Source organism: Stegastes partitus, unplaced genomic scaffold, assembly GCF_000690725.1.
Source record: "Stegastes partitus isolate 25-593 unplaced genomic scaffold, Stegastes_partitus-1.0.2 Scaffold4, whole genome shotgun sequence".
In the NCBI taxonomy this organism is placed as follows: domain Eukaryota; kingdom Metazoa; phylum Chordata; class Actinopteri; family Pomacentridae; genus Stegastes; species Stegastes partitus.
The window spans coordinates 1,811,486-1,837,702 of NW_007577735.1; the positions used below are offsets into that span (position 1 = coordinate 1,811,486).

At 40.1% G+C, this 26,217-nt stretch overlaps 2 protein-coding genes across 10 annotated transcripts in view; one reads left to right on the forward strand and one right to left on the reverse strand.

Moving 5' to 3' along the window:
• Window positions 1-8,263, forward strand: part of LOC103355228 (synaptotagmin-2-like) — a 37,578-nt gene extending 29,315 nt beyond the window's left edge. For all 3 annotated transcript variants that reach the window (XM_008278941.1, XM_008278932.1, XM_008278951.1), the window contains one exon: window positions 1,410-8,263. In XM_008278941.1, the coding sequence (XP_008277163.1) occupies window positions 1,410-1,625 (216 nt within the window). In that variant the 3' untranslated portion in view covers window positions 1,626-8,263. The remainder of the gene's footprint in view (window positions 1-1,409) is intronic.
• Window positions 8,264-8,316: 53 nt separating this feature from the next.
• Window positions 8,317-22,839, reverse strand: LOC103355245 (protein phosphatase 1 regulatory subunit 12B-like). 7 transcript variants are annotated; one of them, XM_008279006.1, is made up of 8 exons: window positions 22,168-22,839; window positions 17,835-17,851; window positions 17,597-17,726; window positions 15,906-16,031; window positions 15,741-15,791; window positions 15,473-15,523; window positions 14,700-14,767; window positions 10,565-10,648 (listed from the first exon to the last, which is right to left on the reverse strand). In XM_008279006.1, exons 1-7 carry the CDS (start codon window positions 22,267-22,269, stop codon window positions 14,729-14,731), a joined length of 516 nt encoding a protein of 171 aa, XP_008277228.1. In that variant the 5' UTR covers window positions 22,270-22,839; the 3' UTR covers window positions 10,565-10,648; window positions 14,700-14,728. The 7 variants fall into 7 exon arrangements, with proteins under 7 accessions (XP_008277216.1, XP_008277207.1, XP_008277228.1 ...); XM_008279000.1 differs by having other exon boundaries at window positions 14,700-14,770; XM_008278979.1 differs by lacking the exon at window positions 14,700-14,767 and adding an exon at window positions 12,756-13,017 and having other exon boundaries at window positions 10,566-10,648; window positions 15,927-16,031.
• Window positions 22,840-26,217: the final 3,378 nt, after the last annotated feature.

Sequence of the window (26,217 nt, forward strand, 5' to 3'; positions counted from 1 at the left end):
CTTTTTATATCAAAGTGAAAACAGATTTCTAAAAAGTAATGTCAGTGAATTAATATGTAAAATAAGTGACTGCATAAGTATCCGCCCCATTCATGTCAGCATTTAGTAGATGTATCTTTAGCTACAATCAGAGCATTGAGCCTGGGTGGATAGGTCTCCATCAGCCTTGTACATTTGGACAATGCAATTTTATGGTCCAGGACTCTGCCGAGGCCACTCCAGAACATTTACCTTGTTGCTTTTAAACCATTTCTGTGTAAATGTGGTTGTATGCTTCAGGCCTTTGTCTCGCTGGAAAAAAATAAAAAAAATCTCCCAAGTCACAAATCTCTTGCACACTGCATCAGGTTGTCGTGCAGGATTTCCCAACATTTTGCAGCATTCATATTGCCCTCTACCTTTACAAGCTTTTCAGGGCCTCTTGCCAAGAAGCATCCCCACATCATGATACTGCCTCCACCATGCTTCACAGCAGTCTGTTTGTGATGATGTGCAGCGTTTGGTATCTGCCAAATGCAGTGTTTGGACTAATGGCCAAAAAGCTTAATTTTGGTCTCATCAGACCAAAGAACTTTCTTCCAGTTAAATTTAGAGTCTCTTGCATGCCTCCTAGTTGTAATTTGGCATGAGAACAGTGACTTTCACTTTGCCACTCTCCCATAAAGCTTTGACTAATGAAGAACAGGCAACAGTAGTTGTATGCACAGTCTGTCTGATCTCCACTGAAGCTTGTAACTTCGCCAGAGAGTCATAGGGTCTTGGTGGCCTCCCTCACTAGTGTCTCTGTTGGTGAGCATGATGTGCTCTGGGCAGATTTATACATATGCCATTTTACCTCCATTTCTTAACAACAATTTAACTGCCCTACAAGGAATATTTAGTGACTTGGTTATTTTCTGTATCTGTCCTCTGACGTATGCTTTATAATACCCTGTCAGCTGCTTGGAGTTTTCTTTTGTCTCATGATGTAGTTGTAGCCAGGAGTCAAGTGTCTTTATACTATAATCAAGTGAGACGCATTCACTGCACTCAAATGATCTCCAGTTCACTGATCGTGTGACTTGTAGCCCCAATTTGCTGCACCTGTGTTGAATTAGACAAATCACTTTAAAGTAAATTCTTATGCAGTCACTCATTGTATGTTTTCTATTTTTCTTTTAATTGGCTTTGTAGAAATCTGTTTTTACTTTAATATGAAGGGTTCATTCTTTTAAAGTTTTGCCAAAAAGCCACATTAAACTGTAGAGTGATTTAAAGTTGAAAAGCAATAAATAGGGAAAACCTTCAAGCGTGGGTGAACACGTTTTAAAGCACTGTAACAGTACTGAAATTACTTTCCCTCCACCCCTGATATTCAAACTTCATGGAATTCTGAACCTTGTTGCGATGCGTTCTCCCTTTTCTCCCAGAAAATCCAAGCTGTGATCACAGTGCTGGATTATGACAAGATTGGCAAGAACGATGCCATTGGGAAGATCTGGGTGGGAAGCAAGTCCACAGGGGCCGGCCTGAAACACTGGTCCGACATGCTGGCCAACCCCCGTCGTCCCATCGCCCAGTGGCATCCACTGCAGCCAGAGGAAGAAGTGGATGCCTCCCTCGCAGCCCTGACTGCCAAGAAGTAAACTCCCACCAACCTCCACACCTACCCACCCATGCATTTCCCATCCTTTCCCCAGGTCCCACATATCAATGTATATTCCAGAAGAACACCCCAACTGTACATCTGCTCCCTCCACCGCCTCCCCTTCCCACCGCCACCTTTCAAAAGATCCATAGATACCATTCGACATGATGGGAAATATAGTTTAACAAAAAAAAGAAAAAAAAAAGCATCATGTTATAATTAAATCATGTCACCGAAAAAAGAAGACAAGTTACAGGATGGACAGATACTCCGTTGATTTCCTTTAGATCTATTTTTGTATTGGGGTTGTGGTTCCATTAATAAGAATACAGAGTAGACTATGAAGAACAGTACGAGTGGTATATGGGAATCTGGTGATAGAGGGGATAAAACATACATTCACTCATATTGTACTTCTCACCCCTTCCCTTTAGTGACACAGTTTGCTTAGAATAGTGCTTAATAATAATAAAATGCTTTATACTGCCATATGATAGAGGAATAACACAAGCAGGTCCATTCCTTAGGTGTATCGTGCACCATGTTCCACACCTGCCAGTTATCATACTAGATGATTCTGTTCGTTTGAAGTACATTCCTAGAGTTGGGTAGCAAAGTAGGGATAGGCACATATCCAGTTACCCACAAACACACTGCCTTTTTTAATTAGTTAACCTTCCACCCATCGTCTCAGGAAAACTGAGAGGAAATGGAAACTCCATGCCTTTTTTTCTAAACGGGTTGTTATTATTCAAATACTCCACTGGATGAGAAAGAAATGTCGGATTCAAAAAGCTTGACCGCTGTTTTTTTTTCGGTGACCTGAGGCTTGCGGCTAGTGTTAGTTTATCCATGAAATGGTGTGTCAGGGGAGAGGGAGGAAATAATGGATTTTCAGTATCAAAAAAAAAAAAAAAAAGAGAAGGTATTTGTGTAATTTTTTGACTGTGCAAAAAAAAGGCTGCGTCTGTCATCCGAACAACAACAGAAAAGCGTGGAAATATCAGAGCGGGTACAACAGAGACTGATTCCAACCACCAATGACATGATATTTACAAGGTGTCGATTACTGCCTGCAGTCTACCACCTCCCCTCCCAACGCCTCTGATTCTGTATCTCACTTGTTCAGTGCTACTGCCATTAGTCATGGACTTGACACAAGGGTTTTACTTCAAAGGAATCCCTATAACCGTCTTACAGTCATAAAGGAGACAAGCCTTCCAAGTAACAAAATAAGCAATTTTCAACTACCAGGGACGCCTTCCAGTTAGCGGTGTTGTTCTCTTCATTTCTTTCTTTCCTCTATTTTTTTTTTCCGATCCTATTTCTATTTTCCTTTTACCTATCCAGTTGTATTTTATTTTCATTTAACTTCAAACACTTTTATTCCTTAAGCACTTTAAATCAGCATATTATGTTTAGGTGCGCTCAGAAACCAGAGCTTTAATTATTTACGTTGGGAATAACTGCTGTTTTTTTTTTTTTTTATTAATTTTTTTGGAGTACATTATGAACAGATTTTGTTTTTTTTTTTGCTTCTTGTTGCTTTCTTTCGCCTCAGCTTTTTTGTGTATGCGTTTCAATCGTTTGGACATTACATTTCTCACTTGATTGCAAGGATGTGGTCTGGAAGAAGGCACTGATCCATGTGTATTTTATACACAGCTTACCAAACTGTTGAATTTAATTGCACTACTGGATATTATTCTGTTCTGTGGTAATTTGACACTGTTCTTTGATCTGTGTAATTTCTTTCTTCTTTTTTTTTGTGATAAAATGTTGTGAGATTGAATTTTTTCTGTGGCACATGTGGCACGCCAGACAGGTCTCCTCGTATAAATGGACTCCTCTGATGAGAAGAGAGACACATTTCAATCCAGTGCTGATCCCTGGCTCCTTCACAGAATGTATTATGTTCAGTATAGAGAGCCGAAGTCACGTCCACGCTGGCCTCTGTTGAATTAGCTCCTGCAACTCAATATGATCTCTTGTTCAGCGTTTCTTTTATGTCTCTCTGAATCCAGAGGTAAATTAATTACACGGGTTTCCTTATGGCGTGAACAAAGTCAAATAATGATTATGAATAATGATTTATGAGCACAGAAAAATGTGCAGCTCCCATGAAAAATTACAGGTTTGCACACTAGAACGTCTTTCTTCTTTCTTAGCTTTGTGTTCATAGATTCTGCCGAGATATAATATTAACCCTGCAAATGTTAAGTTGGTATTTGTTTAGCATCACTAAAAACTTAAATATCGACAAAACAACAGTGTTAAGTTGTTTTTTTGTGTAAATATAACACAGTTTTCTTACCTTAACCCAGAAGTGTCACTTTGGCTCTCTATATTTGCAAATGTATACTCTGTTGAAGAGGAATTTTAAAGGGTTAACTTTGTCTCACTACAAAATCCAAACGTCGTTTGACCAAAACCCATCAGCCCTGCATAAATTAATGAAGGCTTACTTGTTAGTTAAAGCTCTGATATGTGTTTAGACCTCATTGCTGGTCTAAACAAAATGCTGTCGGAGAGCACAAACAGCAAAACTACCCATTGACTTGTGTGCAAGTAAAACAAATGCAGTCGACCTTTTAGACGTTACCACAGCTTTTTGGGATTTTAATGAATGTTGGCAATTGTATCTTTCTCTCTGTTGGAAGTTGTAAGTCTTTTCTTTTATAGCCCTCATAGACCAGAATTCTGTTTGTCATCTCGCATCATTTTCTTTTCTTCCGTTGATGAAGCAACACTAAAGAAAAGGCAACATGGAAGCAATCAAGCAAACCCATTGGTGTGTAGTTTTGCCTATATACATAGTTCATACACGTTGATACTGCATGTTTATACAAAATACTGTACATAAGAGCATGTTTTAGAGACGAAGCAAAAATATCTCGTGTACGTAAATGGGTGTCATTTGTCATTTTAATAACACAACGAAGGGAAAAAAAAAAAAGATGCACTGTATATTTTCTAAATGAAACAAATATGTATTTATTTTCCATGAGGGTCATTGGAGAGAATGTCATACAAATATTAGAGTACTATTACTAATAAGAACCTTTCCACGCCTGAAATTCTTAAGCAAGTGTGTCGTCCAGTACTGTGTGTGAGTTCATGTAGGATGAAAATGTAGCCGCATGCTTGCTATCTAATTCCTTGTGATCAAAAATTTTGATTTGACGCCATTTATCTGCCATTCGTTTCATTTCAGCACCTTTCTGAAGGCCAACGTTTGAGTTATTTCTGAATTTTAATGCTCTAGCTTTTGTTAAAAAAAAAAAGAAAAAAGAAATATGTTTTGATGTTTGGAACAGGGGATCTCCAAGTCTATAAGATGACTATTTTCTAATAGCGGATTTGACACGGTGTTATTCTGAAACAACCAATCAGATAAAGACTGAATAATTCTGTGATCTGTAGGTGGATTGTAGGAGTCGTTATTTGTGCCAGTACTGACCTAGAATGAAGTCTGTTGGATCATATCTTTATATAAAATGTATTTCCAGGGGCCAAAAAAAGATGAATAATCCCATTCCAGTGAACACAAATGACTTGGAATCCCTTCTTCTCTCCTACTTTACTTGGAAGTTTTTATTTTTCTCTTGTATTTAAATGACCTGAAACTCTTCACGGCTGTGTCTCTTTTACTGTGTTTATTATTCGATACGTGTATGTGTATACAAGATAAATGAATAAGATAAAACTAAAGCCATAAAACTCAAGCACTAACTCTTTAGAGGCTCAGCTGAGTAGCTAGAGTTTATTTATGAAGAAAAAAAAAAATCTAACATGTCTTCATTTTCCTTGGCCAGTGTTTCTCTTTTACATTCCTTTCAAAGGTCTTTGTTCATCGAGAAGGCAAAATTCCATTTTAGTGTATATGTGAGCTTTGAGAACAGTTGTGAGTTTAGTAGAGTGAGTGTGTCTTTTTCTACTTTCAGAGCTGTTGATGTCCTTGTTTCATAGAGGTAGCTGATTTTACAGTATTGTGATTAGTAATGTATATGCCTTGTTTTGATAGTATAAATGATAGATATAATATCACAATAGGTTCTCAATAATAATGCTAAAATTATATATAAATATATATCTATATGAGAGTGTGTTCTAATCTTGGGCTGAGTGCAATTTATGAATCAAACTGGGTCACTCTTCTGATGTTTCTCTTCTTCCAGTTTAGCAGAAGAATGTTCATGTACAATCAAATGACACACTACTGGTGATTTGTGGCTCATGCTGACGGTCTTTGTTGTGTTTCTTTGTTTTTTTTAGCAAACTGCTCAAGCAACAAAAGCTAAAGTGAAAAGAGAGAAACTTTAGAACAGTGGAACCCAAGTTTCTACGCCTGAATCCCTCCCATAGAACTATGCATATAGTTATGATTTTCACAAACACGAGGCAGAAAACAATTGAAAACATGGACATATGTTTTATGTCGTGCACATAAAAGAAAATTGAAGAAATAGTTGCATATTTTGCTTTCTTGCCCAGAGTTACACAAGAGGACCAGAAGTCCACATCTGCATGCTAAATATGTATCTGGAGCCAAGAAGTGGCTAGCTTAGCTTAGCATAAAGACTGGAAGTCAGGGAGAAACTACTGTGTGAAAAAAATCCACCTACGAGCAGTTCTGCAGCTCAATCCAATCTGAAAAGACTCCAGAAAGTCAGCTGTTGCAGCACAATCTATTGCTCCCTGTTTGTCGTTTCTACATTTGTGCACAGATTAGACAATGGTACATCGAGTGTTAAATTGAGGCGCTAGGTCTATTTTTTTCCACTTTGTATAGAGTCCAGCTGGCTGTTTCCACCTGTTTTCCAGTCTTCTTTATTCTAGCCTCCATATTTAACAGACAGATAAGAGGCTGGTGTCAATCTCCTCTTTTTAACTCTTTGCGAGAAACCAAATTAGAAACGATTCTAAAGGGCCAAACTATTCCTTTAAGCTCACCTCAGTCGCCGAGATTCTTCTGACAGAAACTGCCACATCTGTTCTGGCAACAGTCCTCAATGCGCCGCGTTCCGCCGCACATTGTCTAATGCAATATTTATTCACTGTCCCATTAATGCCACTGACTGTGACCAAATAATTGCACTGAGAATAATTTTAAATACAAGATTTCAGTGCGTTTTCACAAATACTGCCAGTACCTGATCACAATTGCCTGCATTGTTCGCCACTGTTTGACTCTGCAAAAGCCAAAATAATGCGGAACGGTGACGAAACACACCAGATGATGAGGCAAATGTGATCTCAGGTAAACTTATAGCACATTTAGGAGATTAAGTTTAGTTTTTTTTTTTTTTTAAATTTTCCTTTTTACCTCACCACAGTCGCACAACCACCGGACAAGTTCTATGGGGGACAGAGACTGGGAGATGTGTGTGTGCTTGTGTACATGGGATAAATAGATGAAGTGTAGGCCCTTTAGCAGACATGGTGCAAAAACACAGCACTGGATTATACAATATACAGTACAGGTCTGCATGCATGGGACACATTACTCATTCCTAAATGTACATCTTCGTGTGTATGACTGTAATAACCGAACAACAATCTTAGCTCTCTGTTTTAAATATGGGGATTAATCTGTTCTGTTGATGGCTGGTGTAGATGTATAATACCTTATGCACAACCGCATCTGAAACTGTGTGCTGTTTCAGCTGTGCAGAGACAGTTTAAGAGCACCGTTCACACAGTTGTGGTTCGTTTTTTTTGTTTTGTTTTGTTAGGTTCTTATTTTTGAACAAAACGCTGGGATTTAAAAAGGGAAACCATCCAAAGTTCAGTCGATCATTCGCCACCTTGTCAAAAATGTGTTGAGGAGCCTCTCAGCAGGTAAAGACACCTCTTTGAAACATGTCGTCTTGTCTCCTCTATTACTCGTTGTATTTCTTCTTTGTATTCTTGTGCACATGTGTAATCACTTCTTCTGTCGTTTTGTTTTTGTTTTTTTGTTTTTGTGATGTATACCTCTAGAATGTAGGACTGTATTTGAGTCAGAGATGTGTCACCATAGTCTCTCACATTCGCTTTCGGTTTGCTGTCTTTGTCTTGTTTATGTGTAACCGATTACGTACCATCAGTATCGTTATGCTGAATAGGAAGCAGGCTCACTGATCTCTCCGCTGAATCTGCTTTTGCTGAGCGTAAAGAATGCCGGCCTTCATGTTTACAACATGGACATACTGTATACTGCCAAACATGCAGGACCGTAACAAACTCCCCTCTCTTGAGCGCTTAGTCCTCCACCTCTCATACCCTGATGCAACTGTATTCTCAAGACTCCTTTCTTCTTCTTCTTTTTTATTTTTTTTCCTTTTCCCACCTCTTTCTCTTCATCATCTTTTAAAGCATTGGAGGACGGTCAGGTTGTGTCCTCTAGCTGTGTTTCTTCGTGTCTAGTGTCGTGGTGCGCGTGTTCATGTCAGTACTTGTGCCTACTGTGGATCGCATGCTTTAGCCCTTGACTGGACACAAACGTTGCTCACAAACTCCTCTTGACCCTTATGTGGACAAACGTTGGGGATCCTTATAAAGTTATCAAGGGAACCAAATAACTTACTACAAATTTATCATATGTGTTACCAGTTCTGTAAAAACAAATAGGAAATAAAGGCCTTTTAATTACCATGACTTGTTTGTGTTTCATATGTGATGCGAAAATACAAAACAAAAGAGTTTCATCCTTTTTTTACACTTTATTAAGCAAAGTGAATAAACCAATGTGTGCATATTAAGCCATCATTCAACACATTTCACACTGTTCAGCCTGCATAGTTCAATACATCTACAGCACGTGTATGAATAGCAGACACTTAACTGTAGCTTATTTCTAAGTAAATCAGTTACTGTGACTGAACATGACACCAGTGTTACAGCATGCTGCCCTGGTTGGACTCCAAAACCATCGCATTGTTCAAGGAATACATGAAACACTGACGACTTGGGTCAACAAACCCATTAAGCAAGGAGAAGACATATACCAAAATCCCTGGTACGCCAGTGAGAAAGACTCTAAAGGAGTTTTAATGCAAATTAATTTTAAATGTGAAGCTGAGTCTGACAGTTTTGTGCATTAACTGTGATGCATATGTAGTGTTTTGAGCTGAACTAGGGATGATTCTTCCCATTTTCTCCTGTGAACTGCTGTGACGGTTTAAATGCTTAAAATATTTTGTGGCTCCCAAATAGTGAAAACATTTCGTTGTAGTAGCACCAGTAAATATGACCTCCAGGAAAAAGAAAAAAAAAAAGAATAAAGTTTAGATTTATTGCAGGGTGGTGGTATTTGAAGCAATATATGGGTCAAGGTGCACATAATATAAACTGGCAACTAAATTACACTTAAATCAGAACCATGTAATGAAAAGAATTGCCAACACCTTAGATCTGTGTATCTATGTTTGATATTTAAGGCCACACTAAGGTTGTGGAGACTTAAGTGTCAGGAGAGATTTAGTTTTTTTTACAGAGGTGACTCAGGTGAATGATTTTGGTATTTGCATTTTCATCGCCCGAACACGAAGTCGGCCAACAGGCCAGTCTGAAACAGTCAGTGTATTCCTTTGAAACTAAATTGAATAAACAAAGTATAAAGATCAAATCTAATCAATCCATAAATAAATAAATATATCTCTATTACAAAACAAAAGATAGGACATGTTCATTTACACACGCTTGGAGCGTCTCCTCTGTTTAGCCATTCTGTTGTTGTAGACGAGCTACTGGATCCAAAAATAAAAATCCTCTATGAAGGACAAGCAAATAAAAATAAAATAAAATAAAAAAAAAATGAAGCTTGGCAACTGAAAACACACAAAGAATCTCATGTTCTCATGGAAACTGTACCATTGTGGATGCCATAGGGCTGCTCCTGATCAAAGATCTGCACCATCCACACACTGCTAAGTGCATGTACTCACTACTCTGCCTTTTAAGTCTCCATCGCATGCTGAAAACAGTAGGGACACTGTCATATGCTGGGTAGTAAAAAAACACACATTTCTGAAATACTAGCAAACTTAAATGTTCAGAAAATGGTATAAATTGGACTGAAATGTTTATTTGACCAGTTGGAATTGTCAGTTTGCCAACGGTTTGCTGTGTGCAATGTGTTTGTATATACCTGGGTCCTAAAACAACTGGACCGTAAGCTGTATTTGAAAACTGTAGAAAAACACCCACAGGTTTCCAAAGAGAAGTCTGGGGTTTACTGTTTATGTAACTCAAAGCTATAAAATCCACATTAGGGAGGCACTGAATTGTGGCAAGCAGGCACAGCTGAGTGACAAACCTGAGAACGTTGTCAATCAAGGAAATAACAACCCAAAACATGCGTCGAATGAAGTGTCTTTAACGTAGAGTGAAAATGTTTTAAACTTCTTTGTAAAACAAGTTGCTATATTTCTAACACTTTATGAAAAAATGAAGCCGGAGGTTTTAGCCCTCATTTCAGTACAGTCGGAGTCCATTTTTTGACAGTAAAGTTAATATTAAAACACTTTTATGCAGTGCAAAATGTAGCAACAAACGTGAATTCTCAGTGTGATGTGTGGATATAATACAGTATCTTCATGCAAACCCCTGCATTTGTTTGACTGGGTCTTCAAATGTCATCCAAACATCTGGTCCCGATTTTAAACATGTGAAAAATATTCTAAAAATCCATGACGAATCGTGGACAGACTATTGTACTGACTCACTTATGCTACGTGTGAAATTTGACTGAAACTTAATAACACTTCTCTTTGGATCTTCACGAGTTCCAGCAGGAATTAGCAGAATCTGTTTCTGCAAACGCAGCCAAAGCGGCCTGTCACTGCACAGTAACTCAGAGAGGAGTCAAAACCTGGGACCTCGTGGATAATTAAACTGCCATATCAGGGTTGGAGCATCCACAGACACAGAACAGGCGCTCCAGACATCTTTTCATTTGGACAGCTTGCTGATGACTCGAATGAGAGCCCCGTTCTCATCCTTTAGCCTCTGGTTGTCTGACTTGAGCTCTGTTAAGATCTGGGACGACAAAGGGACAAAAATTATATTAGAAATATGGAAAATGTAATAGTCTTTGGAATGCAATTTAAATGGTTTCTGGACAAATCTGTCATTTAAAGTTCCAAGTGGTACGCATTTCACCAGGGTGAGCCACTGGAATGAAAACCTTCAATCACCACTAACAACAAGTTGTCTTTCACTAAAGTTTGAGGCCAGGCAATGAGGACATGCTTCACACTACTTGATCATGCAGTGAGGAGTGACATTGACAATATGTTCTGCATGTGAAAAGTGACAGAGACTGAAGTCGGAGCGAGAGAAACCGAGAGAGGGTCAATTTCCAAAATCTAGGTCATGTCTCCCATGAGGAGCAACGACTAAAAATAACCACCCTCTTTGTCAAAGTATTTCCCCTCTACTGGAGACAAACAATAACCCTCTGCTCCAGCTAGGACACACCGCCGCAACTGGTAAATGAGCAAAGGCACCTGGCATCGACGTGATCATAACCTGTGGCAAATCATATGTTTGGAGGCCGTTTTCTATCCTGTTTTCTCTGTCACTCTTCACAGTAAACGGAATAATAATCCCAAATTTTAGTATACAAGTCCCAGTACCATAGCAAAGCTGGAAATGTGGTTAGAGGAATAGTTTGACACTTGGGAATACACAAGATAAAAGGATGAGGAAAGAGCTGGCGGGGCTCTGTCCTAAAATAACAAAATCTGCCTTCCACAGTGTAAGAAATGAAGCTTTTTAAGTTTCTCAAAAAAGTGCTGTCACTTAACAGACTTCCCATGTTTTGTTCAATTACAAGAAAGTATTAATTTACATGTTAACCCCTAAAAAACCTCAAAACAATACTTTCAATAGTGTCCACGTAAAAAAAATCTGTATTTTTACAAACAGCAATTTGTTCTTTTAGAGCGCGTGACCACAAAATTACAGATACTTCACGTTGTTTTCACCATTTTTACAGCTTTTTAATGTCATATTATTCTATGGTTTCTGGACATATATTCTTTGGCACCCTTGCTGCTCAATTTTCACTATATGTCACAGATTTTAAAATATTTTTAAAAAATTACTCATTAACATAGTATATCCTGTTTGATTAATCTGTACAAAAAAATGAAATGCAAAAGGTATAAACTGGGGTTTTACAGGGAGTCAAGCACTTGAAGTTTCTTGTCCTAGACAGTGACAGTATTTTGTTGTAACCATGATGTTTGAATATTTTATAATGTATATCGTCTCTTCAAAGTTTTGGCAAGAAAGCATGAATTGTATTTCCCTGAATGTTAGCATTTCTTTAACATGTGAGAAACGTTAGGTATGCTGGGTTCGTCTAACGTGGCTCTTCTATAGAAAATCTGCCAGGTTCTGGATTAGTTAGACATATAATGATTAAAACAAATGTCTTCCCATGGGGAGGACTTTAGCAAATGTTTATTAAAATTGATTTTGTTGTCATTTAAACCACCTAACTTGAGTAAGATGAGATGTTTACCCCTGCTTCCATGCATATATGTTTTACAGATGAGAGTGGCAGACTTCTGATTTTAACTTTCAGCAAAGATGGCAAAGGGGCTTATTTCCAGAAGTGTCTAATGACTTATTTAAAGTGGCCTAATTATGGTTTGTGAACATAAATACACACTGAAACGAAATGAGTTGTATATCTGTGCCTGTGGTTCATTTTGAAGGCTAATGATCTAATATGTTTAATTTCCTTTGTAGGACTAAATGAAATGGCTATTTCCCAGCAAAACTAATTTGCATCGATTACACATCACATTACGCAGGCCCTGCATATAGTTGACTGTTGCCAAATCAATATCTGCTTTAAATGCTTCTATTTTTTATGATGCAGAGTCCTGGATCTTCATCCAGATGGCAACCAAAGGTAAAAGTAGCTCCTAATGTTGGGTTCATGTTGTGTAAAGCAGCATGCGACGTGAATGTAGCTAATAATACGCTTCAAAGGAGGATTTATGGGAACTGCTTTGGGGGCAGCAGGGTTTTCATCTAATGGCTATAAAGGAAACAGGGTTAAAATAGAGTGCAAGGAAGGATGCGTTGCAGTGTGGGGGGACAGTGAGCATATAGAGGGTGCAGGACCTGCCTGAGAGGAACACAGCAGAGGACGAGGGGGCTGAAGAGACGCCAGAAGGAAAGAGGAGTGTAGAAGTTATGTGGCTGAGGAAGGGGAGAGGAGGGGAGGGGAAAGGAGGGCAGATGATCTTAGAGGATCAGAGGTCCTCTGTCTCCGGCATGGAGGCCGTCTCAGAGAGGCGGGCGAGGACGCGCAGCATGGCTCTATTCTCAGCCAGGAGACACTCGTTCACCCTCCGCAAGGCCTGGACCTGAGCCAGAGCAGGGAAAGCCTGCACAGAGGAGGACAGAGAAGATACAGGAGAGGGGGCAGACAGAGAAAAGCATGCAGGGAGGAAGGCCATGTGCAAAGAGAGAGACTCATACAGACACTGTGTCCATATCCACTCATACAGGCATGCACCCACACACCCACACAGACAGGGGAAATGAAAAACCCACAGATCTGAGGGATTCATCGGAAAAAACTTACGTAAACAAATATTTACACAACAGCGACATTTTGAGAAGAAAAAAAAAAGCTGCAACAAGCAAGGAAATTTGTGAAGCCAGTTCTCTTTGTGGTTTGTGCTCATCAAACCTGGGCTTTGTGCGGAGACAGGTGAGCCGTTATTATATGCATAGCTGAGCAAATAGAGGGAATTAAAATTCATAGAAATTGTCTAAACCTAACACTCTCTACTCTATTTGAGACTTTGCACAAGTGCCGAGGCAGTTACAAGTCAAAGGAATGGAAATGATTCATTTCCCCCCTCCTCTTCTTGGCCTGACTTTTTGAGGTAAACCTCAATGTGGTTCGACAGAAACGTCTGTGGTTTGACGCTATTCCTGAAAGTAAACCACAGAACACACACACACACGTACAGGGCACTCGTCGTTTTTTCAGGCCACCCAGAGACAAGTTTGTAGTGATGAATGTGGCGAAGGATCATGTATAAAGAGAACTTCCAGCTGCTTCTAATAACACCAAACACATTTATAAAAGCAATTTGAAGCAGCCTGTGTTCAGGACTTAGCGGTTTATGCATATAATGTTCTTTTGGTATTGGAATCAAATGGTGCAGTTTCTGGAGAGGTGCCCTTGGCAACAACGAAGAAAAGGACAGAGTGAGATGAGAATGCGTAATGACCAGTATCCCTTATTACACTCTCTTAATATTGAGCTCTTTGATATTAAATCAGATCTGACCACACTCTCGGGTGCGGCGGATAATTCTACACAGTTGCTATTCATTAAGTTTTCGAGACTGTCAGGAATAATTCAGCTTCTCCGTAAGGAATGTGAGAGCCAACATAGTAATCTGACACTTTGGGTATTACCACAGTGCTACTGTTCTAAAAGGGAAAACAAGGACACACAGTGCTGTTGACGTGAGACACCTGAAAATAGAGGCAGTCAAACACAGAGCTGCAGAGCCGACGGTGCACCTCCTATCGGCAAGAAAGGAAACAACAGCGAACTGAACATGAAGATGTGCTGGTGTGTGCCATCTATGGGCAAGGAAAGTAACAGACACAGAAAATCTGACACTTGCGGTCGATGAGTGTCACAAAGTCAGCCGCACAAACAAAATAGCAGCGAAAGTGTTAAAATCACAGCTGTTATTTTGCTTGGCCAACATGTCTACACCTACAGATCTTTGATGCTGCTGCTGTTTCTGCTTTCTTGCAGGTGGTGCAGGTTGGCTCTAAGGTGACAACAACTGAACAGCTCTCCCTTGTTGAGAAGCTGCAGCTGGCTAAAAGTGAACGAGTGAGTTTCGTGAGTGAGTGCAAGCCAGTACTCTGAGGTGCTAAAGATAAAAGTTGTGTGTCCGTGCTCGTATAGCTTTAAAGTTCTTGTACTTCTGAGAGAATCCACACGTGTAATCATGCCCTGGTCTCTGACAGAACAGACCCATGTGAGGTAACAGGCAAGTGTCCATCACTCCTCTGCATCATAGCGACCACTCACCATCCCCCCTCCCCTGAGACAGCCTGCCCTCAGGGCTGGTACCCACAGCGGAACCGCAGTGGGGCATCCTGCTGAGGGAACCATGACAACACGGGAGGTCATAAACATCTGCTGCATGTTATAATATCTGCTTCAATGTCTGCATACGTTATGTGTTCTCTCAGATCGGAGTCATAATTTTATTGCTTCAATCCTCCCACAAGCAGATTTTTCGGTGTCGTTTGCCTGCACATACAAACCCGGACCTCGTCTATTCGGGCCGCTCTGTAGTCGTGTCCTGTGTTTCTTTGTGAAGCAGAATGCACACAGAGCAGTGCAGGAATGTCTCACAAAAGCAGGTTCTCTTTTGCTCTTGGACGGGGTTTGGTATTCAGCTGGAACTAGGTCACAATGTTCACCCCAACAGTGGGATAAGTAGAGCAGGGGAGCAGCAGCACAGGCTCCTCCTCAGCCTGGCAGGAAGTGGCCCAGCAGAACACTGTGGGTAATGAGCCTGAAGCATTAACCTTCCCTCTCCTTGACTCCAAACCCACCTGGCTAACCACAACCCTTGAGTGTGCTGCATGTGTGTTCTGCTCTGTAAAAACACTTTAGGCGTGCTTGATTTAGCATGGGTGACAGGGGCTTGGCTGGAGGTGTGTGCCTTCAAGGACTGTTAGTGTCATAATGGTGTTTGGAGAGAACGTTGATGAGATAAATGAAGCACAACTTGTGCCCGAGACAAAATAAATGCCATTTAAATCGACGCTGATTTTCTTTTTGCTTGGACTGACCTTTATTTCATCCTCCATGTCTGACACCCTTTTCTCAAGAGCTTGTTTTTCCTGTAAATAAAGAAGAAACAGCTGAAATAAATGTACTCTCATGATCCCTTGGAAACCCCGCGAGTGAAAGGCCATTAGACTATGATTTGAAGCAGACAGGAAAACTGGAGGAAAAACAAAACACAAAGATATTTGGACGCTCATCCATCTCGATTGTGCAGAAGAGCATGATCAAATAAAATACCAAAATGCCTGTGGGTCATTATATGACACTTACCCTTTTCTCTGATTCAAGTACTGTAGATCGTTCTGATATCCTTTCATGTCTCTGGAAGTAAGAGTGGCAATGTTATAGGGGCAAATTATCTTCAGAAATGTATTCAAGTTTGGTGATTTAGAAAAAATAATAATGGTGAGACAGTTTCTTCAGTTTTTCTCTTACAGTTTTCTGTTGCGGAGGTACCTGAGTGACTTTCTCCAGCTGGGAACGAATCTTTACCAACTCTTGTTTGCTGTCGTGCAACCTGGATTTGAGCCTCTCATTCTCATGCAAAGCTTCTGCATACATCTGACAATTCAGAAAAAAAGAAGACTAAGGAACAGCATATTCTGATCGCCAAAATTGTATTGATATACTAAAGAAAAATCTGTGATGAAATAACACAATAATCAGTTCTACAAATAAATAAAAATCTGAAAATGAGCCCCAGAACTCAATAAAAGGCTTTATGTAAGAGATATCCATGAATAGACTGTGTATAAAACAATTTACATCATCATTCAAACCCATTATAAACCCCATGTAATATCAGCATTTCTGTTCTTTATATTAAAAGTAGACATCTTTTATTTTTCATCATACAATATCTTACTATAAATACACATGTATAATTTAAAGTGTGTTATTATTATGTTTTGCCTAATATAATTGTTTCATGTCACATACAATGACTTAACAAACTCCCATTTTTTTTTTGTAGGTTTTGGAGCTACAAGTCCCACAATGTTTTGCTAGATGTAAACTGAAAGGAGTCAGTTATCTACAACAGGCATAATATGTGACATTTTCACATAAAATTGTCTTTAAAAAAAGAGTAGACCAATGCTATATATTTAGTTGACTTACACTATCCTAAATGTGGGCTAGCCCATGGCTGAATTAGCCACGCAAAGTTAGCTACAATAGCTATGAGTAGTTGACTCATTTAGTAGTTAGCAGGTAACTGTGGGCAACAAGTGGAGCCTTTTTTTTTTTGGCGAGTCTCCCCCTTATTAAGGTTTTGGTTTTTATCTGTCTTTTACGTAAAATTGCTTTCATCTTAGCAGCATTTGCTTCAAGCCTCACCACAAATTGTAGCTGCTAATCGTATGTTAGCAACTAGCTTTGTCACTCTTCTTAAATGTCAATATTCAACAATAATCTAATGTGGGACCACAAATATTACGTGTAAACCCTTAAAAAGCACTTACTTCAGGCAAAGGCATTCAAGTGTATTAAAAAGTCTTACATTTAATTTACCAAGACTAACTTAAAACAATTTTTGTTGGTTTTGTTCTGCTGTAGACAATAATGTTACAAAAAAAATGCTTTAGTGTATTATTTAATTAAAAACTGGTTTGAAAATACCCCTATTATGTTTATAGATAGCTAAACTTGTGTAAAACGTGTAAACCTTCGAGTTAATAATTCTTTGTTATTTAAGCCATCCAATTTTTTTTTTTTTTTTTTTGCGGCTGCTTTTGTCAGTCATGTTTGGAAAAAATATTATTAGGAATTGTTGTTATATACTATGTGATACAAATGTCAATAAATAAATGCTGCACTAGTAAAGAATTTGTGGCCATAGCACTCTTACTGTTTTTTTTGCCATATGTAGTGGCCCAGCAACCTCATAGCTCCATATTGATTGAATAATACTTCAGTCAGATGCAGACTTTATATGTGTATATATTAGATCTTGATGCTTGCAATAATTCCCTGAAAGTCCAGTTAAATTATCATGACAATATAAAAATCGATACCCCATGCATAAACCTGCATCGGGAGCCAACAGTCCAACTGTTTCCAAAACTGCAGCTTTGAATCAATCACGAGGGAATGTGCTTGTTTGGACTAAAGGAAAGAGTTACTACCTTCTTATAGTCTTTGGCAGTGGAGTCTTGCTCCTGTCGATTCAGTGCGGCCAGCCTCGTCTCTCGCCGAGTGTAAGAGCTGGTGCGGCCCATTGGTTTGTCCGTCGCGCTCTCTCCACTGGAATCATACCTAAAGGCAGCAGAGCTCCTAGTCAGTATGCAGGTTCTTTTTAAGGGGGTTTATTTATTATTCCTTTTGTTCTGTATTACAGGAGGAAAAACAAAGCTAAATTCTTACCTTGACAGTCTGTCATGCTGAAAAACAAAGAAGAAGCCATGTTAGTTTGATCACTCATCACCACAGAATGGAAACAGCACAGCGTAAAAATGTTCTGTCGTGGTTAGATCCAGATTTATTTGTTTAATAAGAGCAAACAAAGGCTTGGCAGAGACAAAGTTTCCCTTTTTTTGTTTTTTTTAGACAGAATCAAAGCAAAACTTCCAATTGAATTATCACAGTGTGTTCAGCGGCCTGTAGTCCCTGAGGGGAAGAAGTGCATGCAGAAGTGAGATATAATTCACCCCAGCGCTGCTCTGACAAGGTTCATGCAGGTCAAACCTCCCCAGTGAGCCTGGTTAATCTTTGAGAGTAGGTGGCTGCCATGCAGATGCCTGCAGTATAAAGATGACATCATGACATCAGAAGTCAAGTATCTCCTGTATGACGGGCTGTCGGCTGAACTCAGACAACAGACTGATATCAAACTGTCCTGGCAGGTTTTTGCTATGGTCTGGTCGACGTTGCTGCCAAGTCGCCTGTTGTGATCACATTCTGTATTTGTTTCCATTTCACCAGAGGAGCCCGGGCACCAGGAGGAGCTGTGTTTCAGTCCGGTCTGTGTTGTCTGAAATCACGCAGCCTCAAAGATGTCCGTGTAATGAATTCGCACAAAACTGGTTCTGTGAGTCTGATTTATTTCTGTCTGCTTACTGCCTTTGTATGTTATTTTACATGCCACACACTATGTGTGACGCCTGGCTAGACCTGAGCAAAACTCAACTAATAGATAATTTACTTCCATCAGATGATAGACGTGACATGAGATGATGATGAGAATGGAGGTGTTTACTATTCAAACAGGACTGGAAACAAAAGTCAAAGAGGGAGAGAAGCTGCTGTGATACGAGACCAGACTGATCCATGTTCTCTGCTGTAGTCTTGTAAACTTTTCTCCTAAAATCAAAGATTTGGAGCTGCTCCCCTGCCAGGGGTAGGAGTCTTTAAACACCTCTGTTTAGAAATGCTTCGCAATAAACAACTAGTGTGGTGGTCTGAGCTGTTCGAGACAAAAAGCAGATGCAGACTGTTAAAATAACAAGTTTTAGGAGGAACAATCTTTGTCAGTTATTGCTGTGCTCACATCACATTATTAGGGGATATATCGCGCAGCGTCATAGCAGCTATTTCTCAGCATGTGTTTACATAACTGAGCCAGCGCTGCCTGTCCTTATGTGGTCATGTGCTTTAGCGGAGCTATCCAGGAAAAAAACGACCTCCGTGACCTCAGATGAAAAAGGGCCCAGGATGGAGCCAAGAAGAGCTCTCACTCACTCCCATCTCTTTGTGCAACATGGAGGAGATTCCTCCATCAGATTTGGTATTCATTCATTAATCAGCAGAGGATGATTGGGTCCCTGGTCGTATGAATAAATTATCATGAAGCCTGCTTGTGGGGATACGAACCAAACTCTTTCAAGATTATTAGCTCCTGTACGCAAACCTATTTCACACACTAAAGGATTAGGAAATTGGTGAAATGAGTTTTTTAAAAACTTAATTCCAATGAAATCTTGAGTGGGCCCTGTGGGTATTACAGGACCTGAGTTTTAGTGAAAGGGTGAGTCCTCGCAAATAAACGCACAACATCCGTACTGAAATTAAGCCAGAAACTACTTCTGATGGCAGCTGCACCAATCTGATCCCTTGTTAGGAGAAATGGATGGAGCTAGAAGTGGCACATGTGGCTCAGCAAGCTATTTGAGGCAGAGCAGATGCAGGAGGAGATATTCAACAACAGGGTGTCAGACTGGTGGAAAGAGCCTCTGAATCGGTGCTTGCTTCAACCACGGGCACTGTGTAAACACAATTGCTTCCATTTTCATAGCTTGCCAGGACCACAGTCAGAGGTACGCACACACTCAGGCCGCCTGCGTGAGCTCACTGCTAGAGTGCATAAAGGATAATATTAACAGCTTTTTGCAAGAGCCAATGAATTCCTCATTAGAGGACTCTTCACCAGCCTCCCTCTCACCTCTCTCACTTCCCCCTCGCTTTCTGTCACAGCATCACTCCTTCAGAGCTGACTGGATGACTGCAGTAGGAAAATCTGAGCCACATGCACTCTCCCTCTCTCTCTTCACTCCCACCAGTGGAACTGATACTGCACACACAACCATAAAAGACGTTTCTTCCACATTCACTCACCTTTCCTTACTTCAGCCACTCCTCCCTCTCTGTTAACTCTTCACAGTGCAAGCTGAGACCTTCAAGCATCTGAGGGCATCTACCGCTTTATTCAAAATCACTCGTTCCTAATGCACCACATCAGATCCTATGCTTAAAGATGTGTACTTATAACAAATATAAATGAATTAAAACACTCCATTACTACCTCGCTGTCATACACACTGATGCATGAATCAATTTTATTGTGTTAAAATTGAGTTTTAAGTAGTTTCTGTGCTGTTGGCATAGTCTGGTGGTTTATGAGGTAAATCTGAGAGGATGTGACATGATTAATGGAGTACAAAAGAAACAAATCCAACTTCTGACGCTCATATATTTCAGACTATTTCCTAATTGAATCTTGTTTTTTCATGAAAAGTTGGACAACTATAGCTTTTTATTGACCTTCTGGGAAATATTTCTTTGGTGGAACTGCTTAAAACTAATCCAAAAATGTTTGGAACCTTTTGATTAAACTTTAAAAATGCATTTATCTTTAAGCCTGTCAAACATTTTTAATCTAAAATGTTGGAGTATTGCATAACTAGTTGCTACTGCAGTGAAATAAATGTAGCACAGTAAAAGGTACATTTCCTTCTGCGACGTAGTGGAGTTTAAGTATAAAACAAGAATAAAATGGAAACACTCAAGTACAAATACCTTCAATTTGTACTGAAGTTACTGAGTACTTACTTCTCACCACTGTGAACATCTGCCAAATATTAAGTGTCAGCCAATAATGCAAATGTGTTCCTGTTTATTTGCCTTCCTTTTGCCCACAGCTGTAACACACATTGTATGTTACTAAAGAGAAGCAGGTTCTCATCAAAACATTGTGGTAAGAGCTGCAAATATTGCATCAACCTGATTCCATCCCCGTCTGCATTGCATTTTCTCTCCCAGGAAAACTCTGCCAATTTGGATTGGGCTGACATAATGGAAAATTAATGCCCGAGTTTCACCATGGACACAGCAAATAGAGAGACTGACACTTCTTAAAAAGAGAGTAAAAGAATCACAACAACCACTGGAGGCATTCACTGCTGGCAACTGCGCCTCAACCAGAGCGTTTGCAGTGTTGCACGACATTACTGTACTTGTCTCCGAGCAGACAGAATCGCATTTTGTCTTCTTTTTTTTTTTTTTTTTCATTTCTGTCTTTCCCTTTAAATGTGCCTGTCACACAGAGCACAACTCAGTCTGATGCACTGACATAAACACAACAGTCCAACAACGCCCGTGAGAAAAAGCCACTTAGACAGAAAAAAAATAACAGGAAATTACAGAAGGAATGTTTGAAACCAAAAGTCTTTTCCAGAAAATGTGGTCAGACTCTGAGTCCTGCAGAGTAAATACTCCCCTGCCTATACATGTCATTAAACAAGCTGAGATAAGTGACGGATTAGTCATGCATGTTCACATAATCGTGCAGAAAGTAGCGAAGAATTCTTGTCCTGTTAATTGAATTGTGAAATATTTTCTTTTTTACCTAATGTAATAACAACAGCACATATTCAGATACTTTGCTTGTTTTCAGTATTAGTTATTCTGCCAGTTGTCCTCTCGATTTGTTACTTTGTCTAAAAAAATGTAACAGAATGTTGAGAAATTCTGAATGCATCTGATAAACTGTTAAAAACCCAAAAGCATTCAGTTTATGACAAAGAAAAGTAGCTGATCTTCATATTTGAGGAGCTGAAACCTCAGAATACTTATTTGCCAAAATGACTATGATTGATAATTAAATGATATAGGTCGTTTTGATGATTCTTTTTAAATGTTCCAAACTAATTTATTCAACTCATGTTTAGATGTATTGGTAAAATCAAAACAAATCAGCCTGGTTAACATCTGCAGAAAAGAAAATCCTGCATCTGAGGGTACAGAGGAGATATATTGAACTGTCATACTATAAAGTCACCTGACAAGTGAGTAAATACACTATGAATTATGGCATCAATGATTTCCAGGGGGATTTGAAACATGCCAAACACATAAAAAAGTATAAATACTCCATGAGGTCTAATCTTTCCTGTTAGGTTTTGATGATATTAGATATAATTATTACTTTTGAATGATAAAGCTTTACATTGAAAAGGTGCATGTCTCTAGAAGAGGAGCTTACTCTGTAGTTTTTGTCTGTAGGGGATGGAGAAGACGGCGGCGACTCCGTCAGTGACTTTCTGGTGCGAGTCAGGTCCTTGGTGCGCGGGTAGTAGGATGACATCTCCTTCCTCTAGCCCGGACAGACAGGTCAACTTCTAATGTAACATTCACCGAGGCCACCACCAGATAACAGCTGCACAGACGCACAGATTGCCTCAAGCAACAGTGACGCAGATGTCCATGACTGCGCTCCCGGGGAATCCTCAGCAACAACAGGTGTGTGTGTATGTGTGTGTGTTTAGATGTGTGTGTGGTGTTTCAGTTCAGTTCCCATGAGCTGGAGCGAGCTGCAGCTAAGTTTGGAAGGATTTCAGATGTGTGGTCACGCCTTCTTCAAAGCTCAGGCAGTTAAGCAACAATCAGATTTAAAAAAATGCAAAGAGCAACAAAACAAACAAAAACTAAAAGATAATCTCTGGTAAAATCACAAAAAACAGAGAAAATAGCTATTAAAGGAGGAAATGACTCTCCCTTCTCTCCGCTCTGTCAGCACTGAGCTCCTTCATGAAGTGCAAAAATGTCCAAAACAACACAACCAAGAGAGAAAAGTTTGTTCCCTATGCAGCCTTCTTCCTGTGTTCCCCCAAAGTTATACACTCTCTCACCATCTCCCTCCCTCTCTCTCTCTCGCTTTCTCTCTTTCCTTCTCCTTTCACTGTTTGGTCGCCCTCCCAGTCCCTCCACCCCCTCGCCCCCCTCGCTTCTCCCCGCTCTCTTCAGCTTTGGCAGCTTTCTGTGGCAGCCGGCCAGAGGCTCTGCTATGGATGGACTCGGCACTGAGGGCTAAAATTGTCCGCTGATGTGAACAGGGATAAGGGGAGGTGGAGCACAAAGCCGGAGTCAGGAGGGGGGCTGCAGCAGTTTGTGTCCTGGAAGGTCAACACACAGTATTACCTGAGGAGCCATCAACGACTGTGAAGTGCCAAGTAACTCGATGCACCCCACAGAGTGATGGAGGGCTGTTGTTAGCGTGAGTGCTACACGGTGTTAAAGCAGTGCACTTGCAACACATCTGCTCTGCCTAAAATATGCTTAATTGACCTCACGTTTTGCAAGATGAATAAGGCCAATGGTAATTTCAGATTTTATTTTTGTATCTCATCCTGTGGCCTTCTGAGGAACATCCATCCATCTTCTCCCGCTTATGAAATAATTGTTTTTTTTTTTTTTGTAGGAGTTATGGGATTGATGGCATTCCTGTGTTACCTTAGCTTAACAAAAAGACAGGAAGCAAGGAAGAACTGCCTAATCGGCTCTGTCCAACATCTGCCCACCAGCACCTCTAAAGCTACTAAAGATCAACAAATTATGTGATATCTGTTATATCTCACTGTTTCAGAAAGTTATGGCTTTTTATGGGGCGAAGTCATTGCACAGTTTGTCTTTTTTTAATTCTTTTTTTTATTACATGTTAAATAAGCACAATTTAAAATTTACAAGCTCCAGTAGGTCTAAAAGAGGACTTTTCTAACCTTTGGACAGGACCAGGCTAGCTGTGTCCCCCTTGTTTCTCCCTATTATGCTAAAACAACCACTTGCTGGCTCGAACTTTACGTTCACCATAGTGGCATAAATCTTCTTGCCTAATTCTCGGCGAGAAAGCAAATGTGGATTTTCCCCAAAATGTCAAACTGTTCCTTTAAACATGCAAAAGTCCCATTATGTTCTTCCCATAGTCTGCTGAAGCCAGCTCATTGCTATCTTCCTTTTATAGTGAGGTTTGCAGCACCTCGCTGTTCCTCAACTCCCTCATCCCTGCTCGGGGCAAATAGATAGAGGGAGAGATGGGAATAAAAGAAACTGAACAGAAACACAGGAGGCTAATGGAAAGACAAAGAAAAGAGTGAAAGGAAAAGAACCTGTGAAATATAAGATTTGATTGTTTGAGAGAAAAGCTTTCAGTTTAAGGCTGTCAGACAACCATCCACTCACATAGCACTGAGACAGAGGTGTTAATTTATCCACAAATACCAACACTTGTATCTTAAGCCTATTTAAAAGGTTAATATTTATAGCCTTGGTTCTTAAGCTATTTTATACAACATCAATGACAGATGGTTTTAAATCCCCATGTACTATAAGTTCTAAAAAATGTGGAGACTGTAAAGCAGTATATTTATAATACATGTCCTTCCTCAGAGACCCTCTGCAGAGAATATGACTTGGTGTCAGTGAACTACATTGGCACTGGTGTAGAAGACTTGTAATATTAGTCTATCCCAGCTGGAGTCCCCCCTGCCTGATCCTCGGCCTGAGTTTTAGGACTTTCCATATGGGACATTAGGCTCGAGCATTTTTGTTAAAACTGAAAATAAGTGGCTACCAGAGGTCACTTGAGTGCTCCAGCAAATGTAGAGGAGGAGGTCGCGCTACCAGCAGGATCAGATTCCTTAATCCCCTCCTGCATAAAGTGATACTGTAGGAGAAAAAAAAAACTGGTTGCAGAGGTATTCTTGTTAGCTCCGGTTGTCACCACCAAGGAGCAAAATCTCTTAGCAGTTTTGCTCTGCACCTGTCTTTGCGGAAAATCTGTTCAGAACATCAGGGAGTCATACAGAGGTCGGATCGAGTGATAGGCAGCCTGTCATGCTCGTGATGAAGCCTCCCTGCTCTGTATGATTATCACAGACAGATATAGTCCTCTCAGTAACGCAGAGACTCTCATGTTACTCGCAGATCTCTGTTTCAGATTCCAGAATAGGGGACTGCTGCACCGCTGACCTGGAGTTAGCTCACAAGGAAGCCACTTTCTATTCATACTGTATCACACGTCCATAATCATCTATAATCTTGACACAATCTTGTAAAAGTCACCGCCTTATCGTCTCTTTTGTCCCCTCTAATTCCTCTTCATTGTGCTATCTTTTTTCATCTCCCGCACAGAAAGCCAAATTAATAGATTATCTCCACTGAAACATAAGTGAATTGCCAGATTGCACCGAGCCAGGAGGAATTAGTGATAAGGTTCGGGTGGGTCGAGGTGTTTTACGTGCAGGTGGAGAGAGAACAGTATCCGTTTGGAAGGTGAAACGGAAAAGAAAGCCAATCTGTCTGAATCCCAGGCTAAGACTGAGCAGAGAGCGTCTCACTTTTGCCCAATATGGTATGGAATGCCGAGACACCTCAGCCATGTGATGTGAAGAAGCAAAGTGACTTAGAGGGAGCTGGGGGCTGGCCTTCCTGGACTGTCTTTCTGAGATATTAACCAGCAGTTAAAAGAATCTCTGAACACATGCTGCACATCTATGGTTGCAGTGAATCTTCCAAATGTTGCATCAGAGATCAGAGCGGAGTTGCCTTTGAAGCTTACTTAGCCTCGCTTGAGTGAGAAACACAACGTGAACATGAAACAATGGTGCTAATGAATATTTATGCAGAAAAATATCATTTTTGTGATGTAAGATTTTCACCTGTGAGTGATTTGATCTCCAGATAACATTTTCCTAAATTAGAAATCATGCTACTTTACGATAAGTACGTCTTGAACACACTTCAGTGTTGGAGCACATTTTCATGGGATCTCGTTATATCAAAGAGTCATAAGTAGTGAGCTGTAAATACTTGACTTTTCTGGGGGGCAAACTAGAAATGAACGATACATTGGATAATCCTATGGCTCCATCTAGTGGTGCAAAGGTTAAAATGTTGTTTCTGCTGAGGCTGTGTGATTGTAATTGAACTAAAATTGCACAAAAGTTTCCCACATACCTCTGCAGCGTGGTCTGAATCCTCAACATCAAGGCAGTGGCGTCTTTGCTGTTGCGTTGCGTCACCTGTCAGCTGTGCTGCATCTTCAACAGGGTTCTGATTTTCATCTCTCCACCATCTCTGACCAACTGCACACATAAAATGATGATGTTTTACATGCATCTGAAGCACTATGAATAAATAACAGCGACAGTGTGCTTTCTGCTTAACAGACTGATGTTTTCTTTGGCGTTTCAGGGTCTTTTTCACAGCTCAATAAGACACTAAACATGGTTACATCACCTTGATGCCGGAGTCCATT